General features: G+C 43.3%; 2 protein-coding genes across 7 annotated transcripts; both read right to left on the reverse strand.

Annotated features, from left to right (window-relative positions):
* Positions 1 to 1,929: 1,929 nt before the first annotated feature.
* On the reverse strand, positions 1,930 to 2,797 carry LOC148801802 (uncharacterized). Its single transcript, XM_088900426.1, has 2 exons — positions 2,412 to 2,797; positions 1,930 to 2,257 (listed from the first exon to the last, which is right to left on the reverse strand). The coding sequence occupies exons 1-2, from the start codon at positions 2,795 to 2,797 to the stop codon at positions 1,930 to 1,932; spliced, it is 714 nt and encodes a 237-aa protein (XP_088756552.1).
* Positions 2,798 to 2,861: 64 nt separating this feature from the next.
* LOC148801803 (uncharacterized) lies at positions 2,862 to 16,599 on the reverse strand. Of its 6 annotated transcripts, none has more exons than XR_016083553.1 (4): positions 5,686 to 16,404; positions 4,045 to 4,533; positions 3,730 to 3,953; positions 2,862 to 3,629 (listed from the first exon to the last, which is right to left on the reverse strand). XR_016083553.1 is itself a non-coding variant. In XM_088899859.1 (4 exons), exons 2-4 carry the CDS (start codon positions 4,065 to 4,067, stop codon positions 3,136 to 3,138), a joined length of 432 nt encoding a protein of 143 aa, XP_088755985.1. In that variant the 5' UTR covers positions 4,068 to 4,321; positions 16,411 to 16,599; the 3' UTR covers positions 2,862 to 3,135. The 6 variants fall into 6 exon arrangements, 3 of the variants coding, with proteins under 3 accessions (XP_088755985.1, XP_088755984.1, XP_088755986.1); XR_016083552.1 differs by having other exon boundaries at positions 5,236 to 16,404; XM_088899859.1 differs by lacking the exon at positions 5,686 to 16,404 and adding an exon at positions 16,411 to 16,599 and having other exon boundaries at positions 2,862 to 3,320; positions 4,045 to 4,321.
* Positions 16,600 to 22,740: the final 6,141 nt, after the last annotated feature.

The raw sequence follows: 22,740 nt of genomic DNA on the forward strand, positions 1-22,740 counted from the left end.
TTTTGTCAACATTTAGATAGTTGATAAAGAAAATTAAATGACATTGAAAGGGCATTTGTATCTTTTTCAAGTGCCACTTAATGGCTGGTTAACAGCTAGTTAACGACAAGTATTGGATTGTCACATTTTAAAAGTTTGGGTATTGAATTGTCGCATTTTAAAGTTCAAGGACCAAAGTAGCATTAAGCCCAAAGTATAGGGTATTAATCGAGAATTTTCCCAAAATAAGATAACAAAAACATCTAAAAAAATGTTGTCTGGGTCAACGGTTCAACTGCCTGGGTCAGCAGCCAGCAAGTCACTGACCAAATCAATGATTTTTCGGCCAAAAAGCAATTTTATGGTGAAATGGAATCGATTGTTTGACTAGTTCTCGGGTTTTAGTCTGATCTGATTTTAATAGCCCGTTTGGTTATCGAGAAGAGATGGGATGAGAAAGGAAATTTTTATTTTCTCAATTAGAGTGTCTGTGTTTGTTTGCCGAGACCTATTATCCCATAGAATTTGCTTTTCGGTGTTTGGTTGATGTGAAAATTTTGCAGGATGTTTGATTTAAGCAAAAATGATATCCAATTCCACAACACAGCCCTATCCTATTTATAGGATGACATGGCCTAATATTGTTTGTCTTGCCATGTGACAAGTTGACATAGATATATTAAAAACATGTGTATTTTTACTACATCATACCCGTACTATCAAAAGTAACTCCCAAGATCATTTCAAAGCAAGCAAATACCTATGGCATCATTTAAGCAAATATAAAACTGTTATAACCACCAAGCTGACTATCAAAACAAAACGACTATTGATTATGAATGGGGTTCTTTCAACTTCTCCACCTCCATGCCAGCATCCTCTACGTAGGTCCTAGAGGTGTTACCAATTGTAGGTTGTTTGGGTGGTGGATGCATATTACATTGGTATCGCTGCAATTGATATACGGCCTTTTCATATGTGATATATGAACAAAAAATTGCTCCGCTAAATTTGTGTACTTGGGCATTGCACTCTACCCATCTGAAATAAATTCCTAATTGGCGCCCTTTGAACACAACATAATATTTTGCCATTTTAGACCTATAACCACGTAAGCACATATTCCATCAAGCCCTATATTATTAACCTATAATTGAACTTGGAAATAAATCAACCACCAAATCCATTATGAAATCAAACATATTTAAGTTTCATCTGTACTGATTTCAAGAGATCCATCCATACTAATTTCAACGAAGAAAACCTATTTGAGTAATCATTCAATTAAATAGTCGAGCAACCTATTTAAGTTCATAAACTCAAGTAATAAACTTGTTTAATGTCATCAATTCAACGAAATCAATTATCTACATGGGAACCTCCGAATCCCATATATTGAGTTAAAACCCGTCAATCAAAGAGTTAGAATATACATTCATCTTAAGTTGGAAAACCCTGTATAAATTCATCAACCCAATTATGCCAAATCAACATTCCCATGGGAACTTGCGAATCCCATATATTGAGTGAAGACCTATATTTAACAAATAGATTAACACATGTTCAAACTAAATATTCAACCATCATTCATGAACCATCAGTATTTTCATTTAATCATCCACTTGGGTAGTGTAAGACAAAAAAGGATTGTTTCTATTGACTGGTCAAGACAAAGCCAATCAACACATGTTTGAGTCATATGTCAATCTAAGTAATGTTCAAGTTTTCCAAAACATAAATATGTAGCCAAGAAACAACCCATAAAGCATAACAAAAAAGTGGGGTGTTAGTGAACCATATTCATTAGTGTCTCCAAAAAAGGGGTGTTACCAAAGTAACTTCAATTAAGTGGGCCCAACTTCAAATCTAACCATGCCTTCCTCAATTTCAGAGCCAAGGCATAAAATGCTATTGCCCGATTTTCAGACTCAGTCAGATAATCGATGTCCCTTATGAGGAGGAGGGCTTGTGATCCCCTAAGCTCAGCACGTCATCATAAATCTTTTCCTTCTTCAGCAACCCGATTCCCTTCTCAACTGCAGAAGCCAATGACTTAATGCTAGATGCAATCTCATGTACTTCTTCAGCAACTGTAGCTGCATACGACTTTATCTTCCCAAGACCCCTCCACTCAACTGAGCTACCCTCCTCAGGTGGCCTAGGCTGAAGAGTTGAGTCACCAACATTGTCTCCTTCAACCTCGTCAAATACATGCTCCTGCATTGTCGGCATGCTAGTGGTTTCATTCACTGATGCTGCCTCATGCCTATTTAGTTCCCTAGCAGTGAATACACCAACGCCAGTTACTTGATCATTTCCACATACTATAGCCAGTTGGTCATAGTTGTGGATGGGTTTTCTCCTAAATTGCTTTGCTTCTAGGTGTCCATGTCCAGTTGTAATGGATCAATTGCTACAAGTTCACATCTTACTTGTGTATTGTAATATTTAGGATGAATATCATATTGAAGTTTACCTGGATGTATTCATTCCACACACGGGGCTCTGCACCGATGGTTTTAGTCATGTCATTCCAGGAAAAACCACTAGAATTGATGATGTTCGTTATCGTGGAGAAATTCTTCTTTATTGTCTTCATTCGATTCCTAATGTGGTTCTGTGTGCACTCCACTTCATATTTCAGACTTATGGCTCTTGCAGTTACAGTATATGTCGAAGCCTTAAAGCTCATGTCAACCTTGTGTCCAAGGGTGACTTGCTCCACTAGAGTTTCAATCCATGTGTTATCCATCTCACTTGTCCAGCTCATGTTCACCTTATTAGATTTACTATTGGTTTCATTGGACTGAGTATCCATATCTAACTCTAACCAAGCAATAATAAGTCAAGTTACACAGTGAACATAATAAAATTCATACATCTAGCATGCCACACCAACTAGTTCATATCAGTATTTCAACCAGTATCAACCAAATTTACACCAAGTCCCATCATTCCAATCATCCATAATAAACACACACACACACACACACACATGGTACAACTAAAAACAATAATGTCCAACACAAGATAGTTGTGTTCTTAACATAAACTAGTCAAAAGAAAGATAATAAAAAATGCTAATAGTTAAATAAGGAGTACATGTACATTGTGAAGTTAAACATGGAAATACATGTGAAGATTAATCAAAGAAATTTAACGTTGATGCCTGGACCGAGCCAACTGATAGTCTGCCCACATTTGATTTTCTATCTCCTCTCTAAGACGGTGTCCTTCTTTGACGGATTCATTTCTACTAATGTGTTGAGATGGTTGAGATACTTGAGTCTCATTAACCACATCATCTACCACTTCCCCATCATCTGCATCAATCTTTGCACCTTCAACAACATCGTGATCGTATTCAGACATGATTCGGTCATACGAATCCACACCCATGACATGATTATGTAATATGCAACATGCAGAGACAATCTTGACTTGTGTTTTGAATGGGTAATGCTGCTAAGAAACCAATAGTGGAAACCGCTTCTCGAGAACCCAAAAAATTCGTTCAACTACATTTCACAGTGAAGCATGACGGAGGTTGAATAACTCTTTAGGGTTCTCATGTTGATGTGCACCTCATTCCTTCTATCTTGTGCTCTAATACGATGTTAAGAAGCCAGACTTTAGAGCAAACCTAGCATCTACCAAGTAATATTTACATATTTTAACATACGAGAAAATGGTTAGATACCAAATTCCATATTTACACTTGATAAAACCTATATGGATATGTATTAGCACCTTGTGGGACATGTAGTTTGCGTTCCCTTGCCATTGCACTACTTAACATGCGGGAGTCTGATGCAGCACCCTCCCATCCAAGTAATATGTAGGTGAAAAGCAAGTTGAAATAACATGTAGAAAGGATATTTTGTGTTGGGTAGGACTTACGACCGTGAAATCTAGCTACATCTGCTAGCGGAACCTTCATAGGTATGTGTGTCCCATCAATTGCCAACAAAATCCTGCCAAGCAAAGCATATTGATTGTACTATGTGATTCACTGCCTAAATCAATATAGATAATTGATATATGTAATATTGACACTTTCCTTACCTGAAAATATGGCCAAAAGTCATGTCGGTTTCTAATCTCTTGTGGTGTGTTAGGACTACTTGGTTGGATCAGGTATCTATCTTCTAAACTCAAAACTGCATCTAACACGGAGTTGAAGTGGCAGCTAACAGTCTCTCCAGATCTACTGAAATAAAATCCCATAGTCCTATTCCTAACATTATGTGCTAAAATGTGCCGGAATCTAGCAACTTGTTCTTCTACACTAGTTCTCAATGTATCATGGAGTCGTACGATCTCCCGTAGAATTTTACACAACCTGTAGAAGGATTCCTTCCCCATTCTTAGCTGGTTGTAACAATAAACATGTCATCCCTTATACAGCCAATTCAATAGATCTTGTCTTTGTAAGTCTCGATTGACAGAAGGTTCCCTATCAACATAGTCCAACCATTCTTGTACAAGGGTCAATGCAACTGCAACTCCACTAGTTGCAGCTCCAGCAATCACAATCAACATCTCATTGTCCATCTGTGTTTATATAGAATAAATTTTCTAGCCTTGCTTTGTATTTATGTTTTAAATAAGAGAGCAGTTTAATCAAACAACGGGGGAAATTAACAATAATCAACTGTCACACAATGTATTTGAGATAATAGCAGTAAAAAATATAATTTGAAGATTCACTGGGTACTATGGCCCATCTAGCCTACTCTCTCTCTCTCTCTCCCCATCTCCCTCTCTAACACACCACTTTATGTGGTACTCAAATATTTAGGTGCTACTTGTTGATGGCTGAAATGGCTTAAAAGAAAAACATTTTTCTGGTCATGGATTGACAAGGACCAAGCTGCTCAGAGCTTCAGGTGGGTGGATTTGGTTCGGCTTGAACCAGAACCTAGTTTGACTATTGTGAAAGGATGAAAGCCTATGGTCTTATATTTGGTTTTCCATAAATCTAGGTTGGCAATTTCTGTAAACATTCTTTACTTCTTATAAATTAACTTGCTTTCTTTTATATTTAGTTTGTTTGTATATTTGTTTTTTATAGTGAATGTGATCTATAAGCAATAGTTCCATTTAAATTATCACACTATGGAAAGGAATGATAAATCTACTTTGGTTGATCAATTTCAACATTAAACAGAACAACATCAATGTGTGCAGATGAGACAAAAAGTGCAAATTTCATTTTACTTGTTCTTGCAGGTTCAACAGGTTCAGCATACTTACACAGTTTGTAGACTCTTTTTTCTACCTTGCTTGTTGCATGCAATGCAGAAAACAATTTGTGGAATATATGTGAAACACGGAGCATGAAACAAAGAAAATTACAAAAATAGATAGAACAGAGAAAAAATAAATAGAAACAAACCATTTGCAACTTGGGTAGGAGAAGAAAATTTGTAAATTTAGACTGAAAGAAGGCCTGATCGGAGCTGGTCCAACAAACAAATATATAAGAGTTTATAAGAAAAAAGGGTTCAAATTCAAGGGTTCAAATGAGGCAGTGGAGAAGAAGGGCATTGAGTCTAAAATTTCAATAGGGGTGGTGAAGCACTGAACATGGAAAAGCATGCGATTTCACAGATCCAAAATACATAGCCATCCATTGATCAACAATATATAGAAAAATGGAAGAGAGAATGTGTTATTGATGGTGCGCAATTCGGCTGGTCCTACCTGTCAACGACCTTGCCTCTGAACGGAGCTACAGGGAGCCTAAAACAGAGAAGATGATGAAGCTCCGGGGGGAACCCGGTATGAATGCTCTGAAGCTCAAGTTAGAATTCTTTCAAAGGCAAGATAAAACCAGATGGCGCAAAGTTCACATACATGTTCCTGGGGGGTAGGGAGCCTTTTACAACCACCTCGTGCACTCACTCCTAAGCTTCTGTCAGGTCGGGTATGATTACCTCTGGGCTCCTGCCAGTTCGGGTGTCATCCCCTCTGCTGGACAGAACCGCCACTGCTCCCTTTGTCGGAGCCGTCTCTGCGACTAGCGATGACGGTGGCAGGTGGCGGTGGCAGGTGGCCTTTGAAGTGCGGCTGTCAAGCGTCAGATCCCAAGTCAGTCAGGTGCGCCGCCCTTGGATACGGACCTCCTCGGTGTCAGGTATGGTACGTTTGTTCAGTTCGGCGTCTCGGAGGAAAAGTGCTGGAGTGGTGAGCGAGGTGAAGTCTTGAGTTCGGATAGGGGAGTGTCCCGAATTGCCATGAGGCGGGCCAGTTCGGGTCATTGCCTTGTGTGGCTCGGGGCCTAAGGGAGAGTTCGGGCTCCTCGTAGGGAGTTCAGGCTCCTAGTAGGGAGTTCGGGCTCCTCGTGGGGAGTTCGGGCTCCTTGTAGGGAGTTCGGACTGTTGGTTTCGTCCCTTTGGTGCCCGCACCCTGGGCGCGCTGTTGTGCCGAGCTGTTTGCCTTTGCCACGTGTTGAGTGATTACGAGGTCGGGCCAAATCTTCCTTCATCAATCGCCCCCCACTCCTCGTGCTAAGGGTCTTGCCTTGGCGCGGGGAGTTCGCAAGGTGGCAGGTGGACTTGTCCCGTACTTCGAATCTCGGTTGACTGATAGTGCGAGGTGCGTTGTCAGGGTTGTTAGTTTCTTCGAGCGCCCAAAAGACGGAAAACGCGCCGACCTGCCTACAAATGCTGCCAGACGTGACAACGCGCTTTATTTCAAAAATCCAAAAAGCGCACCGCTGGGAGACGTGACAGCAGGCGTCTTTTCAAATTTTGAAAACGTGCCGCTGCCGCTTTTAATGTGAGGAGACGTGCGCTGGCGTTCTGTCAGTTTCAGAAAGACGTGCGCCGGTGCACTGTCAGTTTCAGAAAGACGTGCGCCAATCACGTCTCGGTCTTAGGGGATGTGCGGTCAGCGCGATTGTGGGCCGTCAGATTGGCTTTGATCTATGCTATTGCTTCTTGGTCACTGTGGGTATAAATAGTGGGGGACCCCAGTCGCTTTGTCACTTATGTGCTTTGCCTCTTGAGCTCGCGTCCAAGTTTCAGCTCGTGTCCAGGCTTTCAGTTCGCGTTCAAGGTTTTTGCTCGTTCAAGTTCCCGTAGTCTTGTTCAAGCTTTTTCCGGGTGAGTACCTTCCTGGAATCCACCTTCTCTCCTCGATGTCTAGCTCGGATAGCTCAGACGGTTCTTCAAGTGGGTCAGATGCATGTTCTACAAACCGAGTTGCATCCCCTGATAGTCCTAGCGAGCCGGAGATAGAGCTCGAGGAAGAGTTCGAACCCGTAGGTCGAGTCGCCTCAGGTAGTTTGGCGTCCACCTCTCGTCGGGGTCGGACGTTAGACAAGTTTGGCCCCTCGACCATGACGCTTGAGGGGCTCCAATCCCTTATTACCTATTACAATTTGCTTGGGGAGTACGCTTATTTCATACCTTCGGGTAGCTTTCCTTGGGAACACGGTCCTTATGAGATTGTGATATTCCGGGAGCAGCTCGCTGCGGGGCTGCGATTGCCTTTCCATCCCCTCCTTGTCAAGGTCTTGAATCACTTCGGCGTTACGGTCGGCCAGCTTCACCCAAACTCCATTCGTAATTTGGTGGGGACAATCTCCCTATTTTGCGAACAGGGCTTTCCTTTAGACTTGGAGATCTTCTCTTCCATCTTAATGTTTAAGAAGCAAGCAGGTCTCCTCCCCGGGCGTAGGCGAGCGTATTACCTGTCTCCTCGCCCGGGTTTTAAGCTTTTACATGAACTTCCTAACAAGGTCCCAGCGTGGAAGTGGGACTACTTCGGGGTGCAAAGTGTGTTGGGGTGGCCGTTTAAGACCGGGTGGGGGGTGGCCGCCCCTGACTCCGATGTTACGCTTGACAAAGAGACGGTGAAGGGCCTCCGGCAATGGGCGTGGCTTGGGCTAAAGTGCCAACAGTATCTGATGGAGGCCAAGCTCATTGCGGCCGGCCTGAGTTCGGGTAGGTTCCTTACTTGGAGGTTCTATTTTGCTCTGTCTGTCTTTTTTCTGATGTCGAACACTTTTTGCAGGTGTGATGGACTCAGGAAGGACTCGTGGTGGGCACTTGTTTCAAGGCATGAAGAGGAGGAAGCGAGTCGCCAAGCAAACTCGCGCTGAGCTGGCCTGGGATGCGGAGCCCGAGGTACCAGACTACCCATTAGAGGATCCGCCCAAGGAGCTCGAGATGGCTCCTCCAATGCAAGAAGCGGCAGGGGGCCCGTATACTGAGACTACACTGGTGCTCCTGCTTACTCTGGGTCTGCTCATACGCGAGCTGGGCCCTCAGGCTCGGGGGCCCCAGGGGAATTCAGGAGTGTGCTGTCGCCGACCTATGCTCTTCAGAAGAGTAAGGAGGCCATTTTCCCCAAGGAGGTCGCGGCGTGGACTGATCTCCCTCTGCACCAGGTGGCCTGCCATGCTGTTACTCATGCCATGGTGGTAAGACTTTTTATCGAGCTCTTTTGCTTTTATCCTTCTTGCTATCGTTCTTTTGATCACTCGTTCTTTCTTTTTGGTAGGTGAACTCTTCTATCCACGCCTTGGCGGCCCAGGTGGAAAGGAGCTCGAGGCAGGCGTGAGCTGTTGAAGAGGCTCTTCGTGCTGCCGAGACGACTTCCCGAGCTGCTGAGGCGGCTGCTCGTGCTGCAGGGGCCAGGCAGGCGAGGTCTCAGAGAGATGTCGAGGCCATGGGAGTCGTAGTGAAGCACATGGCGGACCTGAGGCTGGATTTGCAGCATCAGGTCGAATACCTTCAGAAGGACATTAGGGAGAGGACGCAGATCTTTTCTCAAGGTATTGAAGATGCCAAGAAGAAGGCTGTTGATGAGTACATCGCCTCGCCGAGCTTTGACGACCTAATGGTGGACTCGTACCGAAGGGGTTTCAAGCTAAGCCGGTGGATGATCCGGAATACGTACCCCGAGCTCGATATCAGTGCCATACTTTGCGCATAACTCAGGAGATGGTCAATGCTGCTGATGGTGAGCCAGATTCCGAGGCCGAGGCAGGGCCTTCGGGTATCGTTGAAGTGCCTTCCGATAATGAAGAAGTAGCTCCGGGCCTGTAAATTTTTTTTTTTTTCTGAAATGTACTCCCTTATTTTGAAATGGAATGACTTTTCTTTTGGTTAAGTGTTGGTTGTTTTTTCTCCCGAACTGAACGTGTGGTGTTAACTGTCTCTGAGATGTCAATGTCCCTATTAGTTCGTTGTCTCTGTTTCGCCTTTGGCTTTCTTCGCTTGCCTATGCCGAGGTTCCTTCGTTAGCTCGGCATCCTAGCCCTTAGGCTTTGGTGGCGATTTTATCCACTTCGCTTGGTGGTCTATAGGTAGTATCGCCTTAAATTGACGATGTTCCATGCTCGGGGTACTTGCTTACCTTCTAAGGTTTCAAGCTCGTATGCCCCCCCGAGTGCTTTCTTTACTCTGTAGGGTCCTTCCCAATTTGGTCCGAGTTTGCCCACGCCGGGTTCGGGTACCATGATCTTACGGAGAACCAGGTCGCCGACGCGGAAGCTCCGCTTCTTTACTCTGGCGTTGTACTACCGAGCTACTTTTTGCTGGTAGGCCATTGTTCGGATGTGCGCGAGGTCTCTTACCTCATCCAGTAGGTCGAGGTTGGTGCGTAACTCATCTCCGTTTGTTTGATCGTCATATGCTTCTAGTCGCAGTGTAGGTATTTCGATTTCCGTCGGGATTACCGCTTCGGTGCCGTAGGTGAGGTTAAAGGGGGTCTCTCCTGTGGCGGTTTTTTCCGTAGTTCGGTGAGCCCATAGAACACTTGGTAGCTCGTCCGCCCACAACCCTTTAGCCCGGTCTAGTCGTGCTTTCAGTCCGCAGAGGATGGCTCTGTTCATTACTTCTGTCTGACCGTTTGCCTGCGGGTGTGCGACCGATGTGAAGTTTTAACGAATTCCCATACCTTGGCACCATTTTTGGAACTTGATATCCTCGAACTGTTTGCCGTTGTTGGAGATCAGTACCCGAGGTAGCCCGAAGCGACATACTATGTTCTTCCAAAAGAAGTTCTGTATGTTTCGGTTGTGATTGTTGCTAGAGGTTCAACTTCTATCTACTTTGTGAAGTAATCTATAGCCACCACTAGGAACTTTCTCCCACCTGTTGCTGGCAGGAATGGCCCCAGGAGGTCGATGCCCCATTGTGCAAAGGGCCATGGACTGGTGAGGTATTTGAGGTCGGCAGCAGGCTGATGGTGGATATTGGCATGCTTCTGACACTTGTCACATTTTCTGACGAGCTCGACGACTTCTGCCTTCATCGTTGGCCAGTAGTATCCTTGTTGAAGTGCCTTTTGGGCGAGGGCTCTGCCCCCCAGGTGTCCGCCGCACAGACCTTCATAAGTGTCGTGGAGTACGAGCTCGGCTTCGGCAAGTCGCAAGCAACGCAGGTAGGGGAGCGTGTAGGATCGTCGGTACAATCGTTCGTCTATTATGATGTATTTGGCTCTCTAGCGCTGCACCCTCTTGGCTGCATTGCGGTCCGCAGGGAGGGTTCCATCTAATAAGAAGCTCGCGAGTGGGTCGATCCAGCTCGGCTCTGCTTCAAGGACGGGAGCGACCTCCTTTGCCCCATCGAGAATGCTGGGCCGAGGTAAGTCCTCTATGTACACGGTTCTCATGGTGTTGTGACTCGTGCTGGCTAACCGGGACAGGGCGTCGGCCTCAGTGTTCTCTGACCTCGGGATTTGCCTGATGAAGTGTAACTAGAAGTTGAGCAGAGCCTCCTTTACTTTTGCCAAGTATGCAATCATAGTGAGCTCGCGTGCTTCGTATTCGCCCGTAACCTGGTTGACCACGAGCTGGGAATCACTGCAGATAACTACGTGCTTTGCTCTTACCTTGTGCGCTAGGTTCAGCCCGGCTATTAGTGCCTCGTACTCCGCCTCGTTGTTGGATGCCGCGAACTCAAAGCGTAATGCATATTCCAATTTCGTGCCGCTCGGGCCGCGTAGCACTATTCCAGCCCCGCTACCCTGCTGGTTCGAGGAGCCATCTACGTGAAGGATCTAGGGCTCCTCATCCCAGTTCACGTTTGGCCTAATCAGGAGAGATGCCACATTGGCTACTACTTTACGGGGTTCAGACTCTATTGGCTTGGGAGCTCCGGGCTCGCCCGAACTGGGGATCTCGGGCTTGACCGGTCCAAGGGCTTCGAGGCTAAACGTGCACTCGGCGATAAAATCTGCTAGGGCTTGGGCCTTAATAGCAGTTCTTGGCTTGTATTGGAGGTCGTACTCGCTGAGTTCGATGGCCCATTTCGTTAGTCGACCGGAAACCTCGAGCTTGAGTAAAACTTGCCTCAGAGGTTTGTCAGTCAGGACGATGATAGTGTGAGCCTGGAAGTACGGGCGGAGTTTCCGAGCTGCTATTACCAGTGCGTATGCTAGCTTTTCTATCTGCGGGTACCTTGTCTCTGCTCCCCGCAAAATTTTACTAACATAATAGATGGGTCGTTGGACCCGATCTACTTCTTTTATTAGTACCGAACTGACCACCTCGTCGCTTGCCGAGAGGTACAGTTCTAGGACCTCACCCTCCTCGGGCCGGGTTAAGGTTGGCACACTATCAAGGTAGCTTTTTAGCTCATCGAACGTAAGCTGGCAGTCTCGGGTCCACTCGAACCGTTTGCCTTTGATTGCTTTGAAGAAAGGCAGGCAGCGGTCTGCTGATTTGGACATGAAGCGGCTCAGAGCGGTTATGCGGCCGTTTAGCCTCTGAACTTCTTTTACTTTCCGGGGTGGTCTCATATCTAGGATGGCCTTTATCTTGTCCGGATTGGCCTCAATACCGTGCCGGTTGACAATGTACCCTAGGAACTTGCCCGAGGTGACACCGAAGACACATTTGTTAGGGTTCAATTTCATGCTAAATTGACGCAAGATTTGGAAGACAGAATCTAAGTCTTGTATTAATTCCTGTGAAAACTGCGTCTAGATGACCATGTTGTCTACATAACATTCTGTTTTCGTGCCAATCAAGGGCCGAAACAGCCTATTTACAAGTCTTTGGAAGGTCACCCCGGCATTTTTTAATTCGAAGGGCATGACCTTGTAGCAGTACAGGCCGAACTCGGTTATGAAGCTGGTTTTTTCCTCATCGGACTGGTCCATCCTGATTTGGTTGTAGCCTGAGTAGGCGTACAGGAAGCTTAGCAACTCATGTCCCGAGGTCGCGTTCACTAGGCGGTCAATTCTGGGGAGGTGGAAGCAATCTTTCGGGCAAGCTCGGTTTAGGTCGATGTAGTCGACGCACATGCGCCACTTTCTGTTTGCCTTTTTCACCAGCACTGGGTTGGCTACCCAGCTCGGGTAATGAACTTCCCTTATGAAATCTGCTGCGAGGAGCTTTTCAACCTCTTCGTCGACCGCCCTCCAGCGCTCTGGGGCTAAGTTGCGTTTCTTCTGTCTAACGGGTCTGACTACAGGGTCAATATTAAGTTTGTGAGTTATAAGGCTGGGGTCAATACCGGGCATGTCGGCCGCGGACCAGGCAAAAATATCTAAATTTTGAAGTAAAAAACTCACCAGTTCGGTTCGTAGTGGTTCATCGACGGAAGCACCGATCTGTAGTGTGCGAGCTGGGTCTGTAGCCGAAGTCGAGACTGCGACCGTTTCCTCTATGGGCAAAGCTCGTTCCTCGCCTTGCTCCGTAGGCCGCTCCAGTTCAAGGTCGTTGGCCACCTTGGTTTTTCCCTTCAGGGCGGCAACATAACACTTGCGGGACTCAAGCTGGTCGCCCCACGCTACCCCCACATCGAAGTCTGTAGGGAACTTCATTGCCAAATAGTATGTGGAGACCACTGCCCGCAAGATATGCGTAATTGGCCGCCCTATTATGGCATTGTATGGGGAAGGGGTCGCGACCACCAGGAAATCATGGTTGAGTCTGACCGCACAAGGCCATGTGCCGACTTCCACAGGTACTGTTATTTTTCCGAGGGGCCTGACTTCCTTTCCGCTGAAACCCACCTGAGGAGTGTTCGCGGGCTTTAACTCACTCTTATGCAATTGTAGCTGGTCAAATGCTGACTTGAAGATGATGTCCACCGAGCTACCCGAGTCCACGAGTACGCGCCTGACATCGAAGTCGCTGATCCTCAGTTTTATGACAAGCGCGTCATCGTGGGGGTAGTGGACCCCTCGCGCATCGTCTTCCGTGAAGAAGATCGACTCTTCAGTCTTCGGTCTCTTTGGGGGGTTCTGTTCCTCTTGGGCTGCTTCGCGAACTGACGTCCGGGCCGCTGCCGAAGTACACCCTGCTACCACCGAACCTCCCACTATTACATGGATGGTTCCCCGAACTGGCCTCTCTTCCAGAGGATGTCGTTGCAACGGTTCGGTCAGTCTGCTCCTAGATTCAGGGGAATCCTTTCCGTGCTCCCCTTGCCGACTTGCCTTATTGTTATTATTATTATCATGCTATACAAAATTCCTCAAGTATCTGCGACGGATGAGTCCCTCTATCTCGTCCCGGAGATTATTACACTGTTCGGTACTATGACCGTAGTCTCTATGGAAACTATAGTACAAATTTTTATTTCTCTCATTCGGATTACCCTTTAGGCGAGTTGGCCACTTTACGTATGGGGCGTCCTTGACCGTCATTAAGATCACGGTCTGCCTCGTGTTTAACGGCGTGTAATCCGTCCGAACTGCTAAGGGAGCTCGGAACAACTGGTTCGACTTTAGCTCCCGGGCCGAGTTTTTTCTGTCGACTGGATTGGAGGGCTCGCCTTCCCTCATTCTTTTCTCGTTCCCGCTTTCGATCCGTTGGTTGATTTCTTCCTCTGTTCTCATGAACTTATCTGCGAGCTTGAGGAATTCGGCCACGGTTGCGGGCTGGTTAGCTACCATGTGCCATTTGAAATCTTTGTGCGTTACTCCTCTCTTGGCCGCCACGGGGTCTAATCGCGGTATCTACAAGCACGCTTTATTGAATCGCTTGATGTAGCCCCGGATGGATTCTCCTTCTCTCTGGACTACTCCGAAGATGCTTTCCTCTGTTCTGGGGCACCGCTTGCTGGTGACAAAATGTGCAGTGAAGACCTGTACGAACTGGGCCCAACATCTTATCGACCCGGGGGCCAGGTTCCTGTACCAAGTGCGGGCTACCCCTGAAGGTGGTGGTGAAGGCCACGCACATGCACGATTCACTGGCCCTGGCGAGGTGCATTTGGGACTGGAAAGCATCAACGTGGTTGTTGGGGTCGAAGGACCCATCATACTTGTCCAAAGGTGGGAGCTTGAAATCTCTGGGCATGGGGACTGCCAGGAGTTCTGATGCGAGGGGGGAAGGAACTGAGAGAATCGGGGCAGCTTTTACCTTTGTGTTGTCGAGCTCGATGGGCCCGGAATGCTGGTAGTCTGCTGCCAGGACGCTGAATCGGTTCTCCGTGAGCGGGAACTCGGGCCTGGAGCGCCGAGGTGCTGACCTTGCGGGCGAGGTTCCTGACCCGCCTGCGAGCTGCGAGGCGGGGGTGATTTTTCTCTCTCTTCGGCCTGGGGATGAGGCCTGGCTGTTAGGGGGTTCTGGGGCCAGGAGGCTTTTCCCTGGTGGGGGCGTCTACCTTGAGGGGAGGCCTTAACCGGCTTCGGAGCAGGGTGCCGAGGTGGAAGTAGTAGTTGGTTCAGAGGCAGTTGGGGGAACTACTGCTGATAATGATACTAGGAGATGTTGTGCAGTACTTGGTGCTGCTGGAGCTGATGTTGCTGGAATTGTTGCATTTGGGCTTGCATTGCCCGCATGCATTGCATCAAGTCGTCCAACTGGTTCTGGCTGGTTGCCAGGGGGACAACAGTTGGTTCAGTAAAGGTTGTTTCGATAAGGAGAGGAAAGGGGATGCTCATGGCAGGAAGGTTTACGGGCGCCATTACTTGTGGCGCATTCAAGCTGGGGATCCTATCCACCGAAAGGGGGATGGTGAACTGTCTGACGCACACCACGGGGACTTGAAGTTGTTCCCCGGTGGTGCTTGTCTCCGTGCCACATCTGGCGTTGCTGGAAGAAGCCATGAGTGTTAGGGTTTTTGGAGAAAAGAGGTTATGAGAGTTTAGAGGGAGGCTTTTAGAAGCGAGTTCCCACAGACGGCGCCAATTGATGGTGCGCAATCCGGTTGGTCCTAGCTGTTAACGACCTTTCCTTTGAACGGAGCTACAGGGAGCCTGAAACAGAGAAGATGAGGAAGCTCCGGGGGGAACCCGATATGAATGCTCCGAAGCTCAAGTTAGAATTCTTACAAAGGCAAGATAAAACCAGATGACGCAAAGTTCACATACATTGTTCTTGGGGGGTAGGGAGCCTTTTATAACCACCTCGTGCACTCACTCCTAAGCTTCTGTCAGGTCGGGTATGATTACCTCTGGGCTCCTACCAGTTCGGGTGTCATCCCCTCTACTGGACAGAACCGCCACTGCTCCCTTTGTCGGAGCCGTCTCTGCGACTAGCGATGACGGTGGCAGGTGGCCGTTGAAGTGCGGCTGTCAAGCGTCAGATCCCAAGTCAGTCAGGTGCGCCGCCCTTGGATACGGACCTCCTCGGTGTCAGGTATGGTACGTTTGTTCAGTTCGGCGTCTCGGAGGCGAAGTGCTGGAGTGGTGAGCAAGGTGAAGTCTTGAATTCGGATAGGGGAGTGTCCCGAACTGCCATGAGGCGGGCCAGTTCGGGTCATTGCCTTGTGTGGCTCGGGGCCAAAGGGAGAGTTCGGGCTCCTCGTAGGGAGTTCGGGCTCCTCGTGGGGAGTTCGGGCTCCTTGTAGGGAGTTCGGACCGCTGGTTTCCTCCCTTTGGTGCCCGCGCCCTGGGCACGCTGTTGTGCCGAGTTGTTTGCCTTTGCCACGTGTTGAGTGATTACGAGGTCGGGCCAAATCTTCCTTCATCAGTTATCTTAAGCCAAAATACAATATTTTGTTGTTTCAAATAACCTAAAGGAAAATATATATATCAACCGAAAAACAATAGATCTAAAATCAATAAAACAAAAAAATGGTTTGAGACGACCTGAAGCAAAAAAATAAAAAATATCAACAAAAAAATAGTAGATCTGAGATCAATAGAACAAAAAAATGACCTGAAGAAAAAATATAAAAAAACAACAGTAGATCTAAGATCAATAGAACAAAAAAATGGTTTGAACATCAGATCTGGATTTGTGTTAATGTCCGGTGAACAAACAAATGCCAGATCTGAGTTCATATTCATGTTGATGTGCAGATATGGAACTAACAAATGCCAGATCTGAGCTTCGACAAACGAACTGGCGATGAGCAAGGAACTGGCAAACTCAAATGCCAAAAGCCAGATCTAGACGACCAAGTATAGACGAAAATGGCGATGAGATTTGGAGGGGAACCCATCCAATGGAACAAGTCAAAAATGGTATAGAAATGAACTGAAATGACGAGAGAATGCCAGATCGAAACTTACCTTATGACAAAAATGCCAGATACGGTGTTGGAGATGTTATCGTTGGCTGGTAGGAAGGAAGGAGACGAAGTCTGGTAGGTCCCTGTCAACAATATTTTCTCGCGTTTTGCCCTTCTCAGCAGGGTGATGAGACCCCACCTATTGATTTTTGAGAACTCACGACCCAGTTTTTTCTCTTCCTTTGAAACAAACGCAAGAAAAAGAGAATATTCTTCAAAATGCTTCCCTTCCCATGCGTTTCTTAGCAACCAAACGTACCATAAAAAACCATGTTTTGCACCTTTTTTTTTTTAACTCATTAACCTAATTGAAGTTTTTTTTGTGGTTAACTTAATTGAAGTATTAGGGTATGTTGCTTTCTAAATAACTAAATGGACACATCGTTTCCAGCAGAGGAGTCTCTACCCACAAGAGCCGCACACTACATGTTTGTATGTTGTCATTGATGTGGCCATTGGTGAGATGTGTGTTGTTGTTTATTATAGGTACTGTATGCGAGCAAGAAACATGGACTACTTCTAATTAAGGTTGTAATTAGATCGGATTTAAATTGGACTTAATTGCATTCACATCCAAATTGATTAACATGTATTTGGATCCGATGCCCAGTTCATATCAGTTTCTTATTTAATTTATGCATGCCTTATATCATGCTTAAATGGAAAATTGCTGAAACTTCCCTTGAAGTTTGATAATTACAACCACCTCTTCTAAATTTTTTGATGTTGTTGCAGTAGACCCTTTTTGCTAGAATCCTATAAAAAGAGGCATGAAAATGTTTAAAATACCCATGTGGTTGCTTTTGACCAAAGTGTTTCTTTTCCACTTTTTCTCTTCATATGATTCACTGGCCCAAACCCTTTCAATATATTTTTCTGGATTTGATGTATTTTTTAAATTTACCCTTCATATCAATTATTCAAAGGTAAAGCTACAACTTTAAATTCTCTATTTTCTATTGTTTATAAAATTTGTATTGTTTTTTCCTAGAAACCAGCCTCAATATTAACTAGATGGGTATTTTGGATTTTTTTTGTGCATCAATTGTGTCATATGGTTCAGGGGAGATAATTGCAATTACCAAACATCAAGGGAGGTTTCAGCAATTTATCCAAAATAAAAGAAAAACCAATTCCTTTTAACTTATGCATGTATAATAATTATATATAAATATAAACTATTATTCCATAAAATAAAATAATAAATTTTAATTGGTTTCAGATCAAATAGGATTAGATCCACATCCAATTTAATTATTAATCAAATATAAGTTATAACATCCAATTTTGGGATAATTGGATGGGATGTCAAATGGAGTATTTAAACTTGAGTCCACTGTCAACAATAGTTTCTAATGTCCAAAGGTGAGGAGGGGTACAAAATGTATATAACACCCATTTGCGTACATTAAATCATCCGGACCAAGTGTTGCGGGGCAAATGGTCAAGTTAGAGACAACGTGGAACCTCTTGAGTCCCTTGATAAAACACCCACAAGCACACATTATGATTGTGTTTGGTACCAATATCGTTTAATAGTTAATTGGCATCAATTTAGCACCAAATAGGTATTTCCCCCATTGGAGCCTGAAATTTTGCTTGGTTAAGTTATAAAACTAAACAGCCCTATATTATTTGAGACCAGGTTGTGGGTCTATTGTTTAATTGATTGAATCCTTCATAGTGGATGTGTGGCCCAATGGTAGATTGTCACCTATGATAATCTGATGTCACCATGCACAGGGCTATGGGTTACTTGATTTGAAGAATTTCAATCACATCAGATTTGACTTAGGATTCAAGCCCACTAAAAAAAATTAATAAACTCCCAACCAATTTGGCCCAAGTTGCACCCCTAATGTATTAGAGTATTTGCACTACTGAAGTTCATGAAATAGACCAAATGGGGCTACATCAATAGCAAATCATGAGGCATAAATAAACAAACAACTTCGAACTTTGCATTATTGTCAATAAAATGAATTAAAAATAATTTTGATATCATATGTCATGAACAAGGGTTCAACCATGATATAGGAAAAACTTTTAACTAATCAATATTGGTAATTTGGTATTAGGGAGGTTTGAGTGGTCAAATCTCTTGTCGGCAACATACATTTCTCCTATGAATAAAACTAATTCAAAACAACTTAATTTTTACTTTTTATCTTATAACTATTAGAAAGGAATGACATGCAAGCCGGTTTTATTAATAGATCATATAAATATAAACTTCTAAGGTTGTGTTTAGTATCATTGCCATTTATATTTGCAATGTTTTGTACTGGTCAATACAAATTTTTTAGAAATTGACTTGTCACATCACATCAAATAACCACTTCACTAAAAAATATAGGCCTTGGATTAGGTGTTGGCGTTTATATAAGTGGCATGATACCCAATGCCATATTGATAATTCAAAGAATTTGTGGTCAAAAAAATATATTCTTATAACATTTATATAGCATTTGAATTGTTGTATTAACCAACCTAAAATGTTGCAAGTAGAAATGGCAATGGTACCAAACATAACCTAAGTATATAAAAGGTGCAAATATTTAAATTGGTTCGTACTTCATATATATGATCCATATTTAATCCAGTTGTAAAGATATCTCATTTTACAACACCCTTTACACTCAATTTCAAATTCAGGCAAACCGATACCATTTGCAATATGGTATTTGTCATGTAATCCAAGAGATGATATATCCAACTTTATCATATGATCTTTTACCTCCACCAAAAAAAAACTGTCTTGTGATTTATCTCTTCGTGGATACCTTTGTGCTTTTCGATAAATAAAACCAAACATTGCATAAAGGGAAAATCTATGATGCCGTAAAGACATTGTACCAAAATAGTTTTAATCAATCAAAAACCTATTCTTGAATTTTGATAGCTTCAGAGAAGTCTTCCTAAGGCTGAAGGTGGTTTAGGTATAAGGAAGTATAAGAGGTTTAATTCTGCCCTTCTTTGTAAGTGGATTTGGATGTTCTCGGCTGAGAGTAATGCTTGGTGGAGATCCCTCATAGTTGGTAAATATGGGGTGGAGTGGGGCAACTAGAGATCTAAGGATCATCTTCCAAGTTGGGGCAACTCCCTTTGAAAAGGTATCATGAAGAATTTATCTGTTTTCTTGGAAGGGAATTTAGTCAAGATTGGCAAAGGGGATAGAACTAAATTTTGGAAGGACTCTTGGTGCGTGGAGGGGCCTCTAGCTGAGTTTTTTCCCCTTCTTTTTCAATGTGTCGCTAACCAAGAAGCATGTGGCTGAGTTTTTTTGTTCAGCTGGAGACTCTATTGCTTGGACCCCCCCCCCCCCCTCTTTAGGAGGAATCTTTTTGATTGGGAGTTATAAGAGATTGTGGAGATGATGACTCTTCTTCAGAAGCAGAAGATAGACTTGCTCTTAAAAGACAAATGGTGTTGGAAGTGGAATTCAGATGGGGAATTTTCTATCAAATCCCTGGCCTCTAAGCTTTGTAGATTGGGTATCACTGATTTTCCAACTACACAGATATGGAACTCTACAAGTCCATCAAAATCCAATTTTCTGATTTGGATGATGGCCCTTGACAATTGTCATTCCAAATCTAATATTGTGAGGCGGGGCATTCAAATTTTGGATTTATCTTGTAGTTTTTGTGGGCTCCTTCTGGAATCGACAGACCATTTGTGTATTCACTATTCGTTCTCCTCTCAGGTTTGAGAGCACTTTCTCCAATACATGAATATCAGTTGTGTAACGCCTAGATCGGTTAAGGAGTTCCTTTGCTATTGAAACGTCAAAGGCTTAAGCAAGAAAGGAAACTGGTGTGGAGGACTATTCCTGTTGTTGTCTTGTGGTCCATTTGGGCTGAGAGGAATAGTAGAATTTTCTATAATAGAGCTAAGAGCCCTGAAGATATAATTCAGAAAACAATGGCAAGTTGATGTCTTGGGTGTCTGCTACTGAGGAGTTCAGAAGTCTGAATTTGTCTGTTTTATTTCGTTCTAACTCATGGTGGAGATTGTAATTGTTGTAGTTTTTAGGCTGCCTTTCTGAGTCTAAATCCAACTTGTATATGTTTTGGTTTTGAATAAAATTATATTACCATTTTCCCAAAAAAAAAATTGATAAATTCCATCTGATTGATTAAAACAGTTGTAATACCTTTGTGTTTGTTGATAAAATAAAGGGAAAATTTCTGATTAGTACCCTTTACTTTGGGCCTAGTGCCACTTTGGTCCCCAAACTTCAAAATGTGACAATTCAGTACATGTACTTTAAAAGCATGACAATCTAGTACTTGCCATTCACTTACTGTTAACCAGCTCTTAAGTGACATTTGAAAAAGACAAAAATGCCCTTCGAGTGTCATCTAATTTTCTTTATCAACTATCCAAACATTGACAAAAAATTAACAATCCCAAATCTGCCTCTTCTATTCAAGAAAGTTGGGGTCACCAAAATGCCCACTCAAATGTGACATCAACTTTCTTGAATGTAATAGGCAAGGATTTGGGACTGTTATTTTTTTGTCAATGTTTAGATGGTTGATAAACAAAATTAAATGACACTTTAAGGGCATCTATGTCTTTTTCAAATGCCACTTAACGGCTGGTTAACAACTAGTTAATGGTAGGTACTGGATTGTCACATTCTGAAAGTTCGGGTATTGAATTGTCGCATTTTTAAATTTGGAGACCAAAGTGGCACTAGGCCCAAAGTACAGGGTACTAATTATGAACTTCCCCTAAAATAAAATTAATCAAGCATTACATAAAGGGAAAATCTATGATGCGAGAAAGACATGGTACCGGAAGAGTTCTGCCCATCAAAACCTATCTTTCTAGTATCATAGTCTAATCCTTTTTATCAATAGAGAAATTATTTTATTAAAAATTTGGAAAGAGGAAAAGATAAGTACAACTTTTTAGCCCACTTTGCTATTCCAAATTACAAGGATGCCCAAATCAGTTCTTGCCTCATAACCCCTTGCTTAGCTAAGGTGTTAACTAAACCATTTGCACTCCTAACCCATTTAAATTCAGCCACTATTTCCTCTACAATCATTTCCACTTCCCTTGGAATATACTTTGGGGAACAAGGAATATTCCCATTGGATTTATCCCATTACACAGTCAAACCTCTGCAAAAAATTATTGGTTATGCAAACCGATGTTTTAAGTTCACTAGAAGCTAAGAACAGTTCATTGTATACAAAGTAAATCATGAGGTTTTCTTTGTCCTTATTTTTGTTGCTATGAAACTTTGAGTTAGTTTTAATTAAGGAGAATTAAATCAAAACTAAAATGTTTTTGGAACAACGTTTTATAAGAAATCATGGATATTGCAAATTTTTGTTGATATGCAAATTTTGAATTTTGACTATTATGTTTTTGAAGGATTTTTTATGGGGTGTTCAATAATGTGAATGTTTTTGTTTTCACTTGTTTTTTAAAACCGATACACCAAGGAGAAAAAAATAGATTCTCTAACCTTGTTTTTTATTTTAAGAAGTGAAAACAATATGGTTTTGTTTTCAAAAACATATATTGTTTTTGAAACCAGCGACAAGCAAAGCAATTCACATTAGAGAACCCTAAATTTCTTAAATCTATAGTTTATTCTAAAATTCATTTGTCCACAATGGACTCCTCGTATTGCTTTTCAACCCTTTTAGATTTTTTATTTAAAAAATCTAAAATTAAATACTCACCCACAACCAAGTCACTAAAGAAAAATGTAACATGGACATCTCTATAACACCAAACCATGTATGTGCATGTATATGTGTTTGTGTTAAAGACTTAGGTTGCATTTGGAATTCTTTATTTTAAGGACTTGTCTCATTTTTGTAGTTAAAATGCCCCTATGAACAATGAGTCTTCAATTGCAAAAAGGAGATAAGTCCTTGAAATGAGGAATACCAAATGCAGACTAAGTATTTGCTAATTATGTCAATAAGGAAGCTTGTTAGAAAACCCCACCTATATTTGCCAATTCAAAATATACAATGTATTGCCCCATAAATTAACAAAATCTACCATTAGTTTCACTTTAATAAATATGTAGAGGACTAGATGTCCAAACTATCCCCTCACAATAATAAATAAGAACATCCTCATCAAGTCACAAACTTATGCTTAAGAAACCATTTAGGACTACAACTCTAGGTGGATTGGATGGAATTGAATGTAGGTAATAGCCTAATAAGACCAACTTCTAAGGTTGTGTTTGGTCTGATATGAAATAAGAGAGAAACAAAAAGTTGAAGAAAAAATTTTATAGATCATTTGATTCACAGGTATAGGGATCTAAATTGGAATTAGAATGGTTTGCCAT

This window comes from Nelumbo nucifera, chromosome 3 (assembly GCF_055504915.1).
Source record: "Nelumbo nucifera cultivar China Antique chromosome 3, China Antique-T2T, whole genome shotgun sequence".
In the NCBI taxonomy this organism is placed as follows: Eukaryota; Viridiplantae; Streptophyta; class Magnoliopsida; order Proteales; family Nelumbonaceae; genus Nelumbo; species Nelumbo nucifera.

Coding starts and splice junctions, on each gene's coding strand:
- LOC148801802 (XM_088900426.1), bottom strand. CDS start 2,797: ATGGATACTCAGTCCAATGAAACCAATAGTAAATCTAATAAGGTGAAC. Junction 2,258..2,411: donor CTAAATATTACAATACACAA/GTAAGATGTGAA, acceptor ATTCACTGCTAG/GGAACTAAATAGGCATGAGG.
- LOC148801803 (XM_088899859.1), bottom strand. CDS start 4,067: ATGACTTTTGGCCATATTTTCAG. Junction 3,954..4,044: donor ACTTTTGGCCATATTTTCAG/GTAAGGAAAGTG, acceptor TTTGCTTGGCAG/GATTTTGTTGGCAATTGATG. Junction 3,321..3,729: donor CAAACTACATGTCCCACAAG/GTGCTAATACAT, acceptor ATGTTGTTGAAG/GTGCAAAGATTGATGCAGAT.